Raw genomic sequence first — 20917 nt, forward strand, 5'->3', positions numbered from 1 at the left:
CCACTTCATGGTGGATGAATGCATTGTATTGCGGCATAAAATTTCAAAACATGGCAAAGAGGTTGACCGGGAAAAGATCGAGATCATTTCCAAGCTTCCTCCACCTACTTCTGTTAAAGGTGTCCGAAGTTTCTTGGGGAATGCCGGCTTCTATAGGAATTTCATCAAGGATTTTTCCAAGATTGCAAAACATATGTGAAAACTCCTTGAGAAAGATGCAAAATATTTGTTTGACGAGAAATGCCTCAAAGCCTTTGAGGAATTTAAGCAAAAGCTCACCACGACACCTATTATTCTCACACCCGACTGGTCTCTTCCTTTCGAGCTCATGTGTGACGCTAGTGGTGTAGCTATTGAAGCAATGCTTGGCCAATGTCACAACAAGGTTCTCCACCCGGTCTATTATGCAAGCAAGACACTCAGTGGAGCGCAAATGAATTACACGGTGACTGAGCAAGAACTTCTTGCCATTGTCTATGCCTTTGAGAAATCCCGGGCTTATTTGTTGGGATACAAGGTGATAGAGTACACAGATTATGCTGCTCTTCGCTATATCATGGCAAAGAAGGATGCAAAGCCTAGATTAATTCGGTGGGTCTGCAAGATTTGACTTCGAGGTCAAGGATCGCAAGAAAACTCAAAATCAAGTAGCGAATCCTTTATCAAGGCTTGAAGAGGTAGGGAGGCCAAAGTGAGATCTTGAAATCAATGATGCATTCCCGGATGAACACATATTGGCATTATCTAGCACTTTTGCTCCTTGGTATGCCAATGTTGCTAACTACTTAGTTAGTGACCTTATTATGGATGGATTGGAATCTTATCAAAAGAAGAAGTTTTTGAGAGACTATCGACAGTACTATTGGGAAGAACCATTCTTGTTTCGTGTTTGTGCTGACAACATCATCAGAAGGTGTGTTCCAAAAGAAGAGATTATGCCAATTCTAAAGGCATACCACGACTCACCGGCTGAGGGTCACCATGGGGGAAATCGAACGGCGGCTAAGGTACTTGAATGTGGTTATTATTAGTCATCGATTTATCATGATGCCAATCAAATGGTCAAGGCTTGTGACCAATGCCAAAGGAAAGGATCAATCTCCAAGAGGCATGAAATGCCAATACACTTTGTGATGGAGATACAAATCTTCGACGTGTGGGGAATTGATTTTATGGGTCCCTTTGTAAGCTCTTGTGGGATTAAATATATCTTGGTGGCTGTGGACTATGTGTAAAAATGGGTTGAGGCAACTGCCTTACCAAACAACGAGGCAAGGAGTGTGACCGCATTCTTAAAGAAAAACATATTCACTCGGTTTGGCACTCCTAAAGCCATTCTTAGTGATAGTGGGTCTCATTTATGTAACATGGCTTTCACGGGACTACTAGAGAAATATGGCGTCAAGCATAAGGTGGACACACCTTATCATCCCCTATCAAGTAGCCAAGTTGAAGTTTCCAACCGGAAGATAAAGACTATTCTAGCAAAGACCGTTAATGCAAATAAGACCGATTGGTCGAGAAAGCTAGATGACGCATTGTGGGCATACCGCACGGCGTACAAAACTCCTATTAGAACTTCTACTTATTGGTTAGTCTTCGGAAAGGCTTGCCATCTACCCGTAAAACTGGAGCACAAAGCCATGCGGGCCTGAAAAAGGTTGAGCTTGGAGTGGGCTGAAGCTGCAAATTTGAGGTTAACACAACTCAATGAAATGGAGGAATTCCGTTTCCATGAATATGAAAGTGCAGCTGTGGTTAAAGAAAGGATGAAGTTCGTCCACGACAAAAAGATCTTGAAAAGGGAGCTCAAGTTGGGTGACTTGGTTTTGCTCTTCAACTTAAGGCTCAAATTGTTTCCGGGCAACCTCAAATCGAAATGGTCCGGTCCGTTCAAGGTGGTTAATGTCTCTCCTTTTGGAGCTGTGGAACTAGAATCGGAGGATGGGAACCGAACCTTCAAAGATATGGCCAGCGAGTTAAACACTACTTGGGCACAGTTGGAGAAAAACACTTGGTGGAGCAATTGGCTCTCAAAGATGGTCCGTGTCCGAACAATGAGTGAATCCAAAGAAATGGCAACTTCATCATCCCGCGACTTTAAATCAAGCGCTTCATGGGAGGCAACCCATGTGTGGTAACACCCTTTTTGTCCTTTGAAATTTTAGTTTTTGTTAGGTAGATTTAATTGAGCAATTTAAAGTGTGTGTTAGAGTTCATGGGATTCAAAAAGATCATAACACTGCGTAAGATTGCATGTGAAAGGGAAGAAAAATCACCTTGGGAAGTTTGCTACACATATACGATCGCATTTTAACTATGTGGACCGCATTGTGGTCGCAAACCCAGATAGTATGTTTGGCAAAAATTGGTGGTAAGAATGCGGCAAAGAGGTGCACTTTGCGGACCGCATTTCCAGTATGTGATCGCATAGTGCACCGCATTTTGGCCCTCAAACAATCCAAATTGAATTCACCGCATAAAACTTATGCGGTCGCATAATGTGTTATGCGGTGACCTACCCATAGCAAATCCCCTAGGTAAGTCCCTCGCATTTTTTCCGCATTCACATACTTTCAAAACAAAACAAAAGAAAGCACTTTTTTATTATCAGAAAAAAAAAAACGAAACAAAATGAAAAAAAAGAAGAAGGGAAAAACGACTAGTTGAATCCAATAAAGTTTGAAAACACATGAGAATTCATCTCCCAATTGTGCTCGTTCATCTGTCACTGGTATGTTCTTCATTTCCCACTTTGTTCCATGTAAATTTTTAGTTTAAATTGTATTGTGTTTTCCTATTTTTTGTTTCCTTTAGTTTGTTCATTTCTCCTCTCTGTAGTTGGGTCTGTATTCACAATGCGAGGGGGTTCTTGGATAGGTAATTAAGTTTAGGGTGCTGGGTAGTAAAAGTTAGGTCTGCCATTGTTGAGGGTTGAATTCTAAGGTTGAGAACCATGGGGTTTGCGGATCGCATAATCAAATTGCGGTCTGCATTTTTGCCGCAAAAGCGAACCCTAGCTGGCTGAAGAAGATGACAAAAATGCGGCGACTTTGCAATCGCATAATTGATATGCATACCGCAAAGTCACCGCATAGTGAGACAGTTTACCTGGTTTTGTAACATTCTGTTTGCGGCCAATTTGCGATCTCATATCCAACTTTGCGGTGAACTTTGCGATCGCATTTTGTGATTATGTTTTCTAAGCATTTAAGTATGCGATGGTTATGTGAAAAACATAATGGATATGGGATCATATAATCTATCGCATAGCTAGATCATTTTAGCAGGCAGAGAATTTGCGACAGGTTTGCGGTCCGCATAGTGGTTATGCGATCGCATAACCTGTCACATACTTGCAATTTTTGGTATTTTATCTATTATTGCCTACCATGTTGCTCATATTTCATTTCTGTGCAGATATGGCTCCAAATAAACATACAACCTCTGCCTAGAAAAGGGCCTCCACTAGTCGTCAAGCACAACAAGCAAAATGTTCACGACCGGACCCTACTGTTACACTTCCCTCCCAGTCTGATGAATATGAGACCTTGCCCTCAGTTGACCTACAAGCTGAGGCAAGAAGGAAAAAAGGAGATTACTTCCAGCTCAGGTTTGGGGCGAAGGGTCCAGGGAGCTATATAAAGAAGGGCTAACAAAACGCAAAATCCTGACCGAAAAGCAATTGAGTTTGAATGGGCTACAAGAGCAATACCCTCACATTTGGGAGAACATCAAAGCAAGAAAATGGGAGTGCTTCACTGAGTTTCCTGATGACTATAACGAGGCACTTGTCCGTGAGTTTTATATCTCGTATGGAGCCTCTAGGACTACTCACTACAAGCGCAACAGGGTTTTCTGTGATACTGTATTGGTTCGGGAGAAGAGCATGTTCTACGGCAGTGAGACCATCAATGAGTTTTACTTACCTGACTGGAGCTCGGGAACAACTGAGTATGCCGCCAAATGGGCAAATCGGGATAACGAGCACAGTTAGATAGCTTTTGTGATAGCCACGGAGGCCCCTGCTTGGATCAACCCTGTGCACAAAATATTCAAGGAGGATCTCACACGAGAGGGCAGATTTTGGCTTAGCTTTGTCACCTCTCGACTGATACCATCCAGAAATAAGACTGACATAAGCATTGAGAAAGCTCTTCTCATTGCATACATTATGGCAGAAATCAAGATTGATGTGGGTGATTTTATCTTCCGAGAGCTGCGATGAACATTGAGCTCCACAAAATGCAATCTCTGGAGTTCGATCTATCATCCCTCATGCCCAAGAAAGGTGAGTAGGGAGCAGTTACCACAGTGGCTGGATTGGATTTAGACTTCTCTACACTGATGAAAGATAGTGCACCTCAGACTACCAGGGCTTACCAGCCTCCATATCCGCCTGGACATATTGACATTCCTTCTAAGGAGGATTTTTGACACTCTACAGTGTCCGAAGGTGGGGAGGCAGACGAGGGAGAGACTGAGGAGGATTCATAGTCCGAGGAGGATGATGACCATCAGGAGAAGGTAAGCAGATTGCTACCTCTACAGTTGATGATGAAGAACAAGTAGCAATTCAGGTAGCGATAGCACATTCGCTAGCAAACATGGTCGCCACAGCGGATCCATCGACCACTCAGCCATAAGCGGGCGATGCTAGAAGTTCACAAGCCCAACTCTCGTATTGGGTCAGCTACTGATCCCTCCTCCATCAGTGGAGGTCACTCCTCAGGTCGAAATCTCTTCGGTCCTAGCTTCAGCATCAGAGGGTGACCCCACCATCATTCAACCGGCTTCCGACTCCCATATCGCTTAGTACGCATCAGGGAGCCCCTAAACTCTGTTTTACAGTTTTATGCATTAGGGACAATGCATGTGTTGATACTCAAATTTTCCCTATGCATTTTTCATACTTTCAAAATAGCATTTACATGCATATATAAGCATGCCCAAGAATTTTGGTATTTTTTTCCTAATTTTTGAGATTTTTAAAATTAATTTATTGTCTATTTTAGCAGTACAAAATCCAATAATTATTCCCAAGATCACCATTTTGATGAATAAATTATTTTATTCTCATATTTACACAAAGATATAATTAAGTTGATTTTTGTATATTTTTTACAAATCTATTTGGTAATTTTAAGCTAAATTGTATGTAATTGCAATTATAGCCTATTTCACGATTAGTAGCATTCTATAATTATAAAATTATTTCCAGTATTTTTAAATTAATATTTATATAGTATTTGTTGGCTCAGTGTTTTTAATTAATATTTATATAGTATTTATTACTATTTTTATAAAATAAATAGGGAAAATCGGCTATTTAACATTTAGCCCATTTCTATTTCAAGTACAACCTCATTTCCTTTCAATTTTAACCTTAAATTAACCTCAATTCATCCCCAAATTAAACCATCCCAATTCCTAAATTACCCGACCCCTTACCCGATTTAAAAACCCACCCGACTCCCATTTGATCTAGGCCGTTGATCATTTTGATCAACGACCATAAACTCCCCTTTCCTTCTTTAATTCCCAAACCCCCTTTAACCTAATTCATTTGACCTAAGACGCCACCTTTGAATCCTCTTCGTCTCTCAAACTCTCTCGAGCCTCTCCGAAATCCTAATCATTTCCCACCTTATCTCACCATGTTTACACTGGAATCCATGGCGTCTCCGGCCATGGACGGTCTGTACTCATCCTCTCTCACCATCAAACCTAAGTTATTCAAGGCTTGAAGCCCGACTTCAATGGCCTTCTTCAGATCCTTCTCAGATCTGTAGATTTATGGCTTCTCCAGCCACTATTCCCGCATGTTCAAGCAATATGAGTCTTTTCGACTCGGGATCTGACTTTTCTTAAGACCTTTCTCATTGCTAGGGTTTTCTATTCAACTCTAAGCCGTCTGAGGTTCTGTACTTGCCTAATTATTTTTCATATTTGTAATATGTCTAGGCTTTACTTGACATTTTTAAAGGTTTTCCCCAAATTTCCCTTTTAAAATCGTTCAATTTTGATTTTAGGGTTTCTGAAAAAGTTTCTTCAAATATCTTTCTGATTCTTTCCGTTCTTTTTTCATGTTTGTTTATCTGTGTTAGGCTCGTATGTTTTCTTTTCTACTACGTATGAGTTTGCTCCATTGTTTCTTTTCTATTATGCAAGACTCTTCTATTTTTGCTATCACTCTTATGCTCTCATGTCAATCCGTGTTGTTAATCCTTATTCTTTTCTATATGTGTTTATGGTTGAGTTCTTTGATTTTGTTCTCTTTACTGAGTTCTGTTTGTGTTCATGCTAAGAATATTTCATCTACTTTTGTCTAAAGCTCGTATCATCTCCTTTTATCTGAACTTGTTTAAATTCCAAGTTTTCTCGAGCATTTTCTCATGACTTTTAATCAGTGTTCTTTCCATCGTGTGTATTTGTCTCTCATAAGTCATTGGAAAAGACTTTTGAGCGTCTCTCAAGTGTCTTGCCTTCTCATCTCCATTGTCTGACTAAATTTGAAACCCTAGGATTTGGGGGTTTCTTTGGCAAGTGGTATTAGGGTTCCACTTTAGGACCCTAGGCTTTCAGACTCACTATGAGTCGGTAACTGAACTCGAATCCTTTTTGCTTGTGGCTCTAAGACTTTTAATGTTAGACTCTTTTTCTATGAAACTTGACGATTCCTTTTTCTTGATCTGTGTGATTTATATATGAGAAATTCCTTTTCCAAAAGTTTTCACCAATTAAGTGATTGATTCTGAAATCACTTTAATAAGGCTGATGAATTGTCACTGATTTTTCTTCGATTGAACCTCTTTTACCTTTCTTGACTTGGTTCATTCGAATTGAACTTGTAATTTTGGTTTCATGGCTGTTTGATTGATTCCCTTGCCATATTTGGCACAAAATGTATGCCATTGATTGTTTTCCTTAAATAACTTCTATGTACTTACCCCTTTTCTAAGATTACTGTTTTTACTTGTTTTCCCCTGAAAGTGGTATGTTCTGATTTAACGTTTCTTCCTCACCCCTATGTGCTTATTTACAGTTTTTTGCAATCCTGTTTACTTTACTGCTCATGTTCAATGATTTATGCTAATTACGTTCTTTCCTTTCACCTGTTTCTATTGTGAATACCTACCCACTATTCCCTTCTATGTGTTTGAGTTAAGGCTCATGGCCTGGCAATATTCAAATTGCTGCCCAGGTCATAACCTGATCCACAATGGATCCTAACTCCTATGATTTGGCTAACAGGCTGATCAGGGGTGTGCCAACATTCCCAATTGCTGGGCATAACCACCAGCCTCCCATGGCTTTCCCCGATTCCCCCTATGCACTTACATTTACTCTTAGATTCTAAGTTCTGTCCCCCTCTTATGAGTCATGCTTTAGGACCCTGAGTTCACTCTAAACATGGACATTTGAGGGCTGACTCTTCCACACTACACTATAATCTAATTCAGCAATGTGTTTGGGGGTGTAAGAACTGCCCTGAGTCCCTTTGAGACTCTTGGGAACTTTGACACATCCCAAATAAGAGAAAGGCTTTTGGAAAACGGATTCTGGAAGTTGGTTTATCTCACATTGTTAGACCTTCAGTCTAAATTAGGCTGTTTGGTTGCAGCTGGAAGTTCTAATGTTTTTTTTTAAATTTATTCCGGTCTATAGTAATTTGTGATAACTATGGGATTCTAGTGAAATATGGGAGGGCCATTTATGTATGCATATGGGTAAACAACATGCTCATAGGTATTACTATTTACAAATTCTGCATTCATGCATATCATATAGTATTCCTGCCTATAAGTCGTCTCATTATTACATCAAAAACCATGCCTATAAGTTTTTGCATATAGAAATCATGTATAAGTTTCTGCACTTATGCATTTAGAAATCCTGCCTCTAAGTTTTGCATTACACGTAGAAATCCTGCCTATAGGTTGTTTCATTACTGCATTACAAACCATGCCTATAAGTTTCTGCATATAGGCATCATGACTATAGTTTTGTTTTTGCCCTTTTGCATATTCATCTGTCGATAGGCAAACAATAATAGGTTTAATATTAATCAACTTCATTCTAGATACCATGCCTATAGGGCTCCTACACTGACGTAATCATTTTAAATCAATAACGCATAGAAATCATGCTTATAGGAGCAGCCGTCTGAATCTGATTCGTCTATTTTATCTATAAGTCTAAAATTAGTAGTAATGATTGTTTAATATCTGCAGAATTTAATTGGTTCTAAAATACGTAACCCTTCTTTAAATCAGTATACTTCAACCTAGGCAAGCAGTAAGTAATTGTTTAACTGTGTCAGTTTTAATAAACTGCAACCAGACTAGGCCTAATTCGGACTCCTCATCTGAGAAATATATGATGAAGCACCCTGTCCTAACGCTTTAAATTAATTTCAGGCTACAAACAGTATTTGAAGTCATGCTAAATAATTTGTTCCTTTAAGTGAGGAGACCTGTTTGAGCCCTTAAACTACTATCTGTTTCCCCCTACTTGCTTATGTGTTTTGTTTTTCGCATTAGAATTTTGTCCTTTTAAAACTCTGAAAAGCCCCAACCTCCCTCCCTTTTGGACCAGTAGTCCCAAATGCCTCCGGGACTGATATGATTGGGACGGGTAATAACATGCAATAAGAAGCGATACTATTCTGCACTTTAATACCTTAACGGGGTGGGAAGGGTAGATATGGATATGATGACCGGTGCGCTAATACCGCGTGTAGCCCCTCTTTTGTGGAGTGATTAATGGGTATTGCATTGATGTGATCCATATTATTTGTAAATCTAGGACCCCCCTTTCCTTTATTTGTTTATCTGATTCTTAAACTATTTCTTTAAAATTTCTGCTTTCTTTACTTTCGTCAGACTCTCAACTTGCTTGCAATATTATGTGAAACCCCCCTCTACTTGAGACTTCTATATTCTTACTTGTTATTAAAAGTCACAATTGTAGCATGTCCGGGAACCACACTAGTGGATCTTTAGGGGTGCCTAACACCTTCCCCTCGAGATAATTTCTAGCTCTTACCCAAACTCTGGTTTCCAACTCAAACCCTTCTTTAGTGTCCTAATGCACTTTAATCATTAGGTGGCGACTCTTCAAATTCAAAAACCCAACTCCTAAAAAACAAGGGAACGAGTTGTCCTCCCAAATGTCATAAACCCGATTTCGCTTTTAGAAAAAGGGGGCGCGACAGCATGGCGGCTCTACTGGGGATCTTTCTTTTAGGCTTTTACCATTTCATGTTACTTGTGACTTTACTACTTCTTTATTGCCTTTATTTAATGTCTTTATTTCTCTTCTATTACGAAATTGACTTGGCTCCTTGTTTCTTTTCTCTAATGCTTTCTTTTACTACTTTCCTTCAATACTGTTGTAATTATGAGCAATTATTGTAATCATTACCTTATGAACGTGCAAATACATGACAACTTGTTTCACTCTTATAATTGCATATTCAACATCATATTCCACTCGTGCCAAAAAATATTATAGCAATGCATATAATGAGTGGTTGCGCCCTTCCGATATCATTACCCCCTAAATTTGGCAAAGGCGTATTTGCGGTAAAGCTAGTCGATCAACGATGTAGTCGACGGTTCCGTGCCTTTCCCTCTTGAGTTGTTCTCTCAAGGGTACCAGTCTAATACCCCATAGAAACCCTACTCTGTTCAATTGTGCATGCATTATTGTCAAACCTAGCCGAGTCTGTTATGTTGTCCGCATAATGACTCTTTAAGATACCCTTGTCCAAAGTTTACCGGGTTTCCTTGGAACCCGAACGGACACTACCACGCTCTGTGCATTTATTTGGAGAACTAAATGCTGCTCATGCTAATTGTTGATATTAAATAAGCGAGTCCGGTGGGGGTATGGTCTTAACCTTTTTGTTTTGCAGAAATGAATGACAAAGTTCCCGACTTTGGTATGGTCAACATACCCTCACTCTTGCTGACCTGGTGGAGGAACCTCCCATTAAATAAGCGAGTCCGATGGGGTATGGAAAGAGAGGGTCAGCAGGGCTAGTGAGAAGCTGGAATATCTAGAATATAGTCTGCTGGAGTTGGAAGGGAAAGTGAGAAAAGTCACCGACTGTCAGAATGCTGAGGAAGGGAATGGAAAACGCCTGGCGAAGGCATTTTTACTAGAGAATCTGCGCGAGCTGGAGGATATGATCAACGAAAACATTCAACCTGAAGAAGGTCCTAATGGGACCAAGTAGCTAGGAGTCTTTTCTTTTGCTTTAAGAATGTAAGGCCAATGACCATTAATGACATTTTATTTTCTGCTATTTTTAGTATCATTTTGGGATTCGTCTTATTTTTATCAATAAAATGAGGCATTTAGCATTATAAGTTCTCCAAATTAACTTGTCTCTAGGCTTACCTCGGGCACAACGAGGCTCCCAAATTAGGACACGATTTATATTCTTTCATTATGTGTTTAAATATTGCAATGTTTTCTTCTCGTAATCCGCACTAACTTGTTACCTTTTGTTTTTACTTTTGTTTTATTCCCCTCCCCAAAGGTTAGTTTGTGCACTTTGGCATCATCATCTTATTTCACAAGATCCATACAGGCAGTAACCAAAGGAGCATGCCTCAATAATTGGACCATCAGAACCACCAGAGCCCGGAAAGCCTCGGGGTAGCAAAGCTGAACAAGCATCATGCACTATCTTTCAATTTTGCTATTTGACTTTCCTTTTGCCCTTTAAAATTTTGCAATGAGATCTTCAATGTTCAAAACAGTTATAGAATTTTTCAAAGTATTTCAATTTTTCTTATGAATCTTACTCTTATTACTTCCTCTCATTTACTTTATTTACAACATTACTATTACTCATCTTGATGAACTGATGATTGTGACATGCAATGAGACAATGCAACAAACAGATATAGACTTAGAAGAGGATGATATACCAGAAGAGGTTGTTAAAGAGGCCGAGGATTTTGAGAACATACCTAAGTCTAACCTGGACGAAACTGAGATTATCAACCTGGGAGATGCAAAAAAAGTCAAAGAAACGCACATCGGTGTTCATCTGTCACCATCAGAAAAGAAAGTGTACACGAAATTTCTAAAGGAATATGAGGACTTATTCGCCTGGTTTTATGATGACATGACTAGTCTTAGTACATCTATTGTAGCTCACAAGCTGTCAATCGATCCGACATGTCCACCAGTAAAACAAAAGCTCAGGAAGTTCAAACCTGACATGAGTTTTAAAATCAAGGAAGAAGTCACGAAGCAAGTCAAAGCCAAGGTTCTCAGGGTAGTAGAGTTTCCAACATGGTTAGCCAATATTATGTCGGTACCGAAAAAGGACGGGAAGGTTAGAGTCTGTGTCGACTACCGGGATCTCAACTGGGCCAGTCTGAAAGACGACTTTCCCTTGCCGAACATACACATTCTAATTGACAACTGCGCCAAGCATGAACTGTAGTCGTTCGTTGATTGTTTTGTTGGGTATCATCAGATATGGATTGATGAGGAAGACGCGAAGAAAACAGCTTTCATTACGCCGTGAGAGATGTATTGTTACAAGATGATGTCGTTTGGGTTAAAGAATGCTGGGGCCACCTACATGAGGGCCATGACTACTATTTTCCATGACATGATATAAAAAGAGATCGAGGTGTATGTAGACGACGTCATCATCAAATCCAAGAGAGCCACTGACCACATGGAAGATCTGAGGAAGTTCTTCAACAGATTAAGAAGGTACAACTTGAAGCTAAATCCCGCCGAGTGTGCATTTGGGGTTCCTACCGGAAAACTACTTGATTTCATTGTGAGTCGCCGAGGAATAGAACTGGATCCATCAAAGGTCAAAGCCATCTAAGAATTGCCACCACCGAAGAACAAGAAAGAGGTTATGAGTTTCTTGGGAAGACTTGACTACATCAGCTGGTTCATAGCTCAATCCACTGTCATTTGCGAGCCAATCTTTAAAATGTTGAAGAAGGACACCGCTACCAAATGGACTGATGATTGTCAGAAAGCCTTTGATATAATTAAGGAATACCGGTCACCGCCGCCAGCTTTGGTCCCGCCCGAGCTGGGTAGACCTCTGTTACTCTACCTTGCAGTATTGGATGGAGCTTTCGGTTGTGTTCTGGGGCAGCATGATGAAACAGGAATAAAGGAACATGCTATATATTATCTCAGCAAGAAGTTCACCCCATACGAGGCCCGATATTCTCTATTGGAACGCACTTGTTGTGCTCTGACTTGGGTAGCTCAGAAGTTGAGGCACTATTTCTGTGCCTATACTAGTTATCTCATATCAAGAATGGATCCTTTGAAGTACATCTTTCAGAAGCCCATGCCCACTGGCAAGCTAGCCAAGTGTCAAATCCTGCTGAGTGAATTCGACATTCTTTATGTGACTCAGAAGGCAATCAGAGGACAAGCACTGGCAGATCATCTTGCTAAAAATCCTATAGATGGAGAATACGAGCCTCTAAAGATGTATTTTCCTGATGAAGAGGTATCTTTCATAGGGGAAGATATTGCAGAATCCTATGACGGTTGGAGAATGTTTTTCGACGGAGCAGCAAACTTCAAAGGAGTTGGCATAGGAGCGGTCCTAGTATCAAAAATCGGCCAGCATTATCCGGTGTCTGCCAACCTCTGGTTCCCGTGCACCAACAACATGGCCGAGTACGAAGCCTGTATCTTAGGCCTCAAGCTGGCCATTGACATGAACATTCAGGAATCGCTAGTGATCAGAGATTTAGACCTGCTTATACATTAGGTCCGAGAAGAGTGGGCAACCAAGAACTCCAAGATACTCCTTTATCTGCATCATGTACAGGAGTTGAGGAAGAGGTTCACAAAGACAAAGTTCCAGCATGTTCCCAGAGTTCAAAATGAGTTTGCTGACACATTGTCTACCCTATCGTCCATGATACAACACCCATACAAGAACTTCATTGATCCTATTTCGGTAAAGATCTATGATCAGCCACCTTACTGTGCTCATGTAGAAGAAGAAGCAGATGGGAAACCTTGGTTTCATGATATCAAGAAATATTTGACGAAGGAAGAATATCCTGAACTCGCAAATCCTACTCAGAAGCGCACACTTCGGAGATTATCTAGTTGCAATTGATTATTTCACCAAATAGGTTGAAGCAGCATCGTACAAAGTAGTGACTAAGAAAGTGGTAGCAGAATTTGCCCGCGACCGTATTGTTTGTCGGTTCGGAATTCCGGAATCAATCATCACTGATAATGGTTCCAATCTCAACAGTGACCTGATGCAAGCCATGTGTGAAACCTTCAAGATCAAACACAAGAATTATACAACTTACAGACCTCAGATGAACGGAGCTGTAGAACCCGCCAATAATAATATCAAGAAGATACTAAGGAAAATGATAGAGAATCATAAGCAGTGGCACGAGAAGCTATCACTTGCTTTATTTGGATATCACGCCACAGTCCGCACATCAATCGGGGCAACCCCCTACATGCTAGTTTATGGTACAGAGGCCTTCATTCCTACTGAGGTAGAAATTTCCTCCCTAAGGATCATACAGGAAGCTAGGCTTGACAATGCAGAGTGGGTGAAGAGTCGTTACGAGCAGCTGGCTCTTATCGATGGAAAGATAACGAATGCAGTTTGCCATGGTCAACTTTATTAGAACAGAATGTCCAGAGCCTTCAACAAAAGAGTCATGCCGAGACAGTTTACACCGGGGCAGCTGGTGTTCAAGAAGATTTTCACGCATAAAGATGAAGCCAAAGGAAAGTTCTCTCCCAACAGGCAGGGTCCATACATCGTTCACCAGGTTCTAACCGGAGGAGCCCTCATACTTGCAGAAATGGACGGTGAAGTTTGGCCGAAGCCGATCAATTCAGATGCAGTGAAGCGATACTATGTGTAACTCTTACGATTTCCTGTATGATGTAATTTGAACTATGCTTGACCTGATTCACATTTGAGAGGGGATACGTAGGCAGCCCTATGGGGTCGACCACAATTCAAAAAAAAATTCATTTCCCCCCGCAATTGGAAACTGGGGAAGAATTTTGAGGAGGACCCTCAAAATTCCGAAGTGATTTCAGCCATTCGCCCCAAGCAGTCGTCGGAAGCAGTAGCTCAATAAACTGGGGCAGAATTTTGAGGAGGACCCTCAAAATTCCGTAGCAAGAAAAGTTGCAATGTCTTGAACCACGTCGCAACCGTCAGTTCATCTAAAGAAAACTATTCTTAATTATGTATTTATGTTACATTTTCTCTACTAAAATCATGCATGTTTATTTCTGAAATCGCTGTGTTTAGCAATGCTACCCCAATAATACGGGCAGTATCACCAGAGCAAAATCGAGCAGGTCAAGCAAACCCAGCGGGGGACGCGAACTAACCTTTCCCCTTTACAAAACTCGTGATTTTTTCTTTGGATGCAGGTACTTGAGTTGCAAAATCATCAAATATGACATACACTCATGAGACTCACACTATTCAGAAATACAACTCTTAGAACTTTTTCATTTATTCGCAGTTGCTATCCGCACACGATATCCCCAGCAACCACAATATCACGATCAGCTCTCAGCTATAAAAGCTATCAGCTAAGAGATTTTACTACCACTTGGCTTTTACTTTTCCGCATTGCATAAGGATACCTTTCTGCCTTGCGAGACTAAGCTCTATCTCCATCTGCATTTTTCTGCATTGCAAAAGGCTACGTTTATACCTTCCGAGGTTAAGCTCTACCTCCATCCTGCATTTCTCTGCATTGCATAAGGCTACCTCTCTGCCTTCTGACACTAAACTCTGTCTCCATCTGCATTTTTCTACACTACATAAGGCTACCTTTCTGCCTTCTGAAGTTAAGCTCTACCTCCATCCTGCATTTCTATGCATTGCATAAGGCTACCATTCTACATTTCGAGACTATGCTCTGTCTCCATCCTGCATTTTCCTACATTGCATAAGGCTACCTTTCTGCCTTTCGAAACTAAGCTTTGTCTCTATCCTGCATTTTCTGCATTGCATAAGGCTGTCATTCTGCCTTCCGAGGTTAAGCTCTACCTCGATCTGCATGACTGAAATATCACCACCTTTATTTAAATTCTGCATTGGCTGATATATCGCTACCTTTATTCACATTTCATGCATGGCTGAAATATCGCCGCCATTATTTATTTTTTGCATCGGCTGAATTATCGTTGCTTTATTTGCTTGCATGGTTGAAATATTGCCGCCCTTATTTATGTTTTGCATCGGCTGAAAGATCGCTACTTATTGCATTGCATGGGCTAAAAGATCGCCAAATACTGCATCTCATGGGCTAAAAGACCGCCAAATTATCCAAAGGCGTCATTGTTCGGAGGCACCATTTTCATAGCCCGAGAACGCCATGCCATGGCCTGAGGATCTCCTTTAATCTTTTGCATATCATTATTCAAAGGCATCATAGTTCAGAGGCATCATTCTCATAGCCCAAGAACATCATTTCATGGCCTGCGAATCCTTTATTATACGCTTTATGGCCCAGGACATCATGGTCTAAGGACGTCATCCTAACTGCCTAGAGAGAACATTCATGGTCCGATGAGAACTTGCATCATGTTTAAATTTACGCACAATATATGCTTGTATTACTTATTTGCAGGTAAACCGACGAGCAACGACTATCTCAGCAGGAGCGATCCTGCTCCAGTTCCCGCAGCCTATCAGACTCTGACCATCCTTTCTCAACCTGAACATCACGTCCGCTTTTTCGAAAAATCTCCATCGGCATACTCCGTCGATGGATCCTGAACTACATATGGCCTTATTCCTGTAATACCAGGGATATGTAGGCAGCTCAAAAGCCAGAGCTCGGTAAAAAATCTTCAAAATCATTTCATTCGGTCAAAATTGGCCATCATATCTTTACTCGACAACTCTTTCATCCTTCGCGGGTAAAGAGGGGCAGCTGTTGATACCCAATTTTCCCTATGTATTTATTATAATTTTAAAATAGCATGTACATGCATATATAAAAATGCCCAAAAATTTTGGTATTTTTTTCATAATCTTTGAGATTTTTAAAATCAATTTATTGTCTATTTTAGCAGTACAAAATCCAATAATTATTTCCAAGATCATTATTTTGATGAATAACTTATTTTATTATCATAATTACACCAAAATATAATTAATGTGATTTTTTTATATTTTCTACAAATCTATTTGGTATTTTTAAGCTAAATTGCATGTAATTGCAATTATAGCCTATTTCAGGATTAGTAGCATTTTATAATTATAAAATCATTTCCACTATTTTTAAATTAATATTTATATAGTATTTGTTGGCTCATTATTTTTAATTTACTTTTAAAATTATTATTACTATTTTTATAAAATAAAAAGGGAAAATTGACAATTTAACATTTAGCCTATTTCTATTTCAATTACATCCTCATTTCCTTTCAATTTTAACGTTAAATTGACCCCAATTCCTCCCCAAATTAAACCAGCCCAATTCCTAAATTACCCAACCCCTGACCGGATTTAAAAACCCACCCGACCCCCCTTTGATCCAGGTCGTTGATCATTTTGATCAACGACCATAAACTCCCCTTTCTTTTTTTAATTCCCAAACCCCCCTTAACCTAATTCATTTCACCTGAGATGCCGCCTTTGAATCCTCTTCATCTATCAAACTCTCTAGAGCCTCTTCGAAAGCCCAATCATGTCACGCCCTAAAAACCGAGGGGCGCGACCGATGCCCGACCAGGTAGCCCCAGCCAGGCGGACCTGGGTGCCTTTCCTATCCCACGCGTACCCCGTATTTCCATTGTCCATTAATCAAATAAAATAGTCATTTATAATTAAAACACCCTTTTTACAAAACATACATAGCCACTTAATGAGGTTTACAACTTACAACGCCCAATATACAAAATACATATTTACATAAGTTCGCAACCCACATTCACTATCTACGGAGCCTCTAAGGATACAAAAGGATGATACAATACTTGCTGGTAACAAGGCTCCATCTATACCTTACACCAAAAACCAAAACAAGACTCCGAAATAAAAAGCGGCATGAGCCACGCAAGGCCCCGGGAAGAAAAGGGCTCACCAATGCTTCTGGCGGAAAGTGAAGGAGAGCTACGGTCGGTGGACTGGAGTACCTGCTATGGATCCACCTACAATCATAACACGAATGTAGCGCCCCCGGCAAAAGGGACGTCAATACATTTGAATTGTACTGGTATGTATGAACAAACTTGCCCTAAGTAAACTCAAACCATACACAAGTAACAAGTAGTAATGGAATCAACAATCAAATACACATGAAAGAAAACAATCAAGCCAAACAAGTTACAATCTCTATATTTCTCCTTCAACATTTTCACACCAATGACTTCACAACTTTTCTCATATTTTCATTTCAATAGTGATTTCGTTCACTTTCCACCCTTATTACCTCGACCACCCTTATTAACCAACCCACACTTTATCAATTTACGTTGCGGCGGGCAACCCGATCCCACCTGACAATTTATCTAATTATATTGCGGCACACAACCCGATCCCACCTGACAATCCTATTTCACACAATAACAATAGTTCACAGTTCAATCACATGGCTTCAGGCCATCCAAAATATCATTTCACAACATCAACAATTCACAAAAAATTTCATAAATATCAATACCAATTCCATCATATACAACAACCGTATACAATTCAAATCACAACGATAACTGCCCACAACGAGTCATATATGATATTACCACTATTGTTTCAATTGCATCAATTACGATTTCTTTTCCATCATCTGTTACACAGCTCTTACCATATGACACATTCACAATCACACATTTGGTTTATTGCCACTTACGTACACCATTATATCGAGAGACTTAACCACGAACAATCAAATCATACCAATCACAAGAATTCCACAAATAATCCACATAGATATCACATACCAAATATTCGTACACCAAACAAGGTGACAAACTTAGAATTGAAGTTCACAAACTCAACCCAAAACGTTCCTAGGTCATCAGTCCCTCTTTTACAAATCTTTACTTCTACCCACTTCCTCTTACTAGATTTTGGTAAGGACATGCGGTTGTATTTCAACCTCTATTTTCAAGAATCAATGCATGAGAATCCCCCTTTTTGTTTAAATCTAAAAATAGATGAAAAGGGGTTGGGGATTTTACCTGAAAGAACGGAGATGAAGACAATTACTTGAAGTTTCCTGGCCTGGGTGACTTTGAAAAATCAAACTGATGAAGACAAGACTTTCTCTCTCAAGAATTCTCTCTTCCCTCTCTCTAGTTTTGTTCAAAAAATGTGATAAAATGAGGGGTTGGGGTGTTTTAGTGAACATGGGGTCGGGTTTAAAAATTTAAACAATAGGAGCCCGAGTTAAGTATGCGATCGCATAGTGGAAATGCGGTCCACAGAATTGACCACAAAAGTGCTCCCAAAATCTGAACACACTGCCTAGGTATACGGCAGAAATGCGTTCCGCATACCCGTTATGTGGTCGCATAATGCACCGCAGAACTGTCCCTCACAAAATACCAAGGGAAATATGTGACAACTATGCGGTCCACATACCGGTTATGCGATCGTATATTGGACAACATTTTTAACCTCAATTCGACCAACACACTGACTCACTTTACGGCGATTATGCGGTCCGCATATCTGATATGCGACCGCATTCTCGACCGCAGAATCGCATCTTCTGGAAAACAGTATTTCTTGACTTTTTATAGCATAGAATAGTACAAAAAGGTCTGAACCGCGGCGAGCTTGCTCGATGCAAAGAATTTTACACATTCCTAACACATGTTCTGGACTTGGCACTATGAGTTACCAGGTTCTGAGTAAACGTTTTCACGGGGCCGTACAAATCGTTTCCCCCCTTATCTCACCATGTTTCCACCGGAATCCATGGCGTCTCCGGCCATGGACGGTCTGTACTCATCCTTTCTCACCATCAGACCTAAAATATTCAAGGCTTGAAGCCCGACTTCAATGGCCTTCTTCAAATCCTTCTCAGATCTGTAGATCTATGGCTTCTCCGGCCACTATTCCGTCATGTTCAAGCAATATGAGTCTTTTCGACTCAGGATCTGACTTTCCTCAAGACCTTTCTCAATGCTATGGTTTTCTCTGCAACTCCAAGCCGTCTAAGGTTCTGTACTCGCCTAATTATTTTTCAGATCTGTGATATGTCTGGGCTTTACTTGACATTTTTAAAGGTTTTCCCCAAATTTCCTTTTTAAAATCGTTCAATTTCGATTTTAGGGTTTCTGAGAAAGTTTCTTCAAATATCTTTCTGATTCTTTCCATTCTTTCTTCATGTGTGTTTATTTGTGTTAGGATCGTATGTTTTCTTTTCTACTACGTATGAGTTTGCTCCATTATTTCTTTTCTATTATGCAAGACTCTTCTATTTTTGCTGTCACTCTTATGCTCTCATGTAAATCCGTGTTGTTAATCATTATTCTTTGCTATATGTGTTTATGGTTGAGTTCTTTGATTTTGTTCACTTTACTGAGTTCTATTTGTGTTCCTGCTAAGCATATTTCATCTACTTTTGTTTAAAGCTCGTATCAGCTGCTTTCTTCTGAACTTGTTTAAATTCCAAGTTTTCTCGAGCATGTTCTCATGAGTTACCAGGTTCCGAGTACAAGTTTTCACGGGGCCTTACAAGCTCCCCCACTTAAAATCATTCGTCCTTGAATGAGGATTTTGGAAATCGGTTGGTTTGAAAACATGATATGCAAACTCCCAATTTTTTTTAAAAAAAAATTTTTGCCAGAGTTTCCTTTGTAATTAGACTTATCTACCTGTCAGAGAGCCCCCAAAATATTATTTTCAAGCACCATTACGCTATCCCTATCATCCCTACAACTGGTATACAATTTATTACCTCAACACTTGCACATAATTTGGTCACTTCAATGAGTTCCATACAGTTCAACCACTTCAATACACTATACGTACTCCAATTAATCATTACCAATCTGCACTGCCTTTAATCATTCACTTATCACATGAGTTCTTGCAAAACTTTCATTTACCAAAAAGGGGCTTGCGCATGAATCAAATAATCACAACACATACAATTCATGCACAACTTGAGGAGTTACAATAGTAAAGCATTAAGGGAAATATATGGGGTGTCTTTGCACCAGATTGAACACAACATCAGTTTACTTAGAGTCAAGAGTTTGCACGATCACTACTAGACTTGTTCAAACAGATGGGGATATTTTTATTTCATTTCACGTTCCACTTACCATGTGGCTTACTCGATTTGCTGACTTTGCGATAGTACTTTAACTGAAGCAACTTCCTTGTTTCTCAATTTGCGGACTTGCTTATCAAGAATAGCGACCGAAATTTCTTCATATGATAACTCTTCATTGACCTCGATAGCCTCGATTGGCACGATGGCGGATGAGTCTCCAACCACTTTCTTTAACATAGACACATGGAACACCAGGTGCACGAATGACATTTCAGGGGGCAATTCCAGTCTATAAGCCACCTGTCCTATCCTTTGAGTGACCCGATATGGCCTGACATATCTAGGACTCAACTTCCCTTTCTTCCCGAATCGCATGACTCCCTTCATAGGAGATACCCTCAATAACACCCAATCATCTACTTGGAATTCCAATTTTCTTCGACGAATGTTCGCATAAGATTTCTGGCGACTCTGAGTAGCTTTCATCCTTCCCTGAATGATCTTAACTTTTTCCATAGCCTGGTGCATGAGATCTAGCCCTACTAATTCTGCTTCACCCACTTCGAACCATCCAATCGGAGACCTACATCTCCTCCTGTACAATGCCTCAAAGGGGGCCATCTGAATGCTAGCATGAAAACTGTTATTATAAGCAAACTCTA

At 40.1% G+C, this 20917-nt stretch overlaps 1 protein-coding gene across 1 annotated transcript; it reads left to right on the forward strand.

Moving 5' to 3' along the window:
- The first annotated feature begins 328 nt into the window (after positions 1-328).
- Positions 329-1655, forward strand: LOC138887175 (uncharacterized). The gene is made up of 3 exons (XM_070168892.1): positions 329-591; positions 749-1007; positions 1248-1655. Exons 1-3 carry the CDS (start codon positions 329-331, stop codon positions 1653-1655), a joined length of 930 nt encoding a protein of 309 aa, XP_070024993.1.
- Positions 1656-20917: the final 19262 nt, after the last annotated feature.

Source organism: Nicotiana sylvestris, chromosome 3 (genome assembly GCF_000393655.2).
Source record: "Nicotiana sylvestris chromosome 3, ASM39365v2, whole genome shotgun sequence".
Lineage (NCBI taxonomy): Eukaryota > Viridiplantae > Streptophyta > Magnoliopsida > Solanales > Solanaceae > Nicotiana > Nicotiana sylvestris.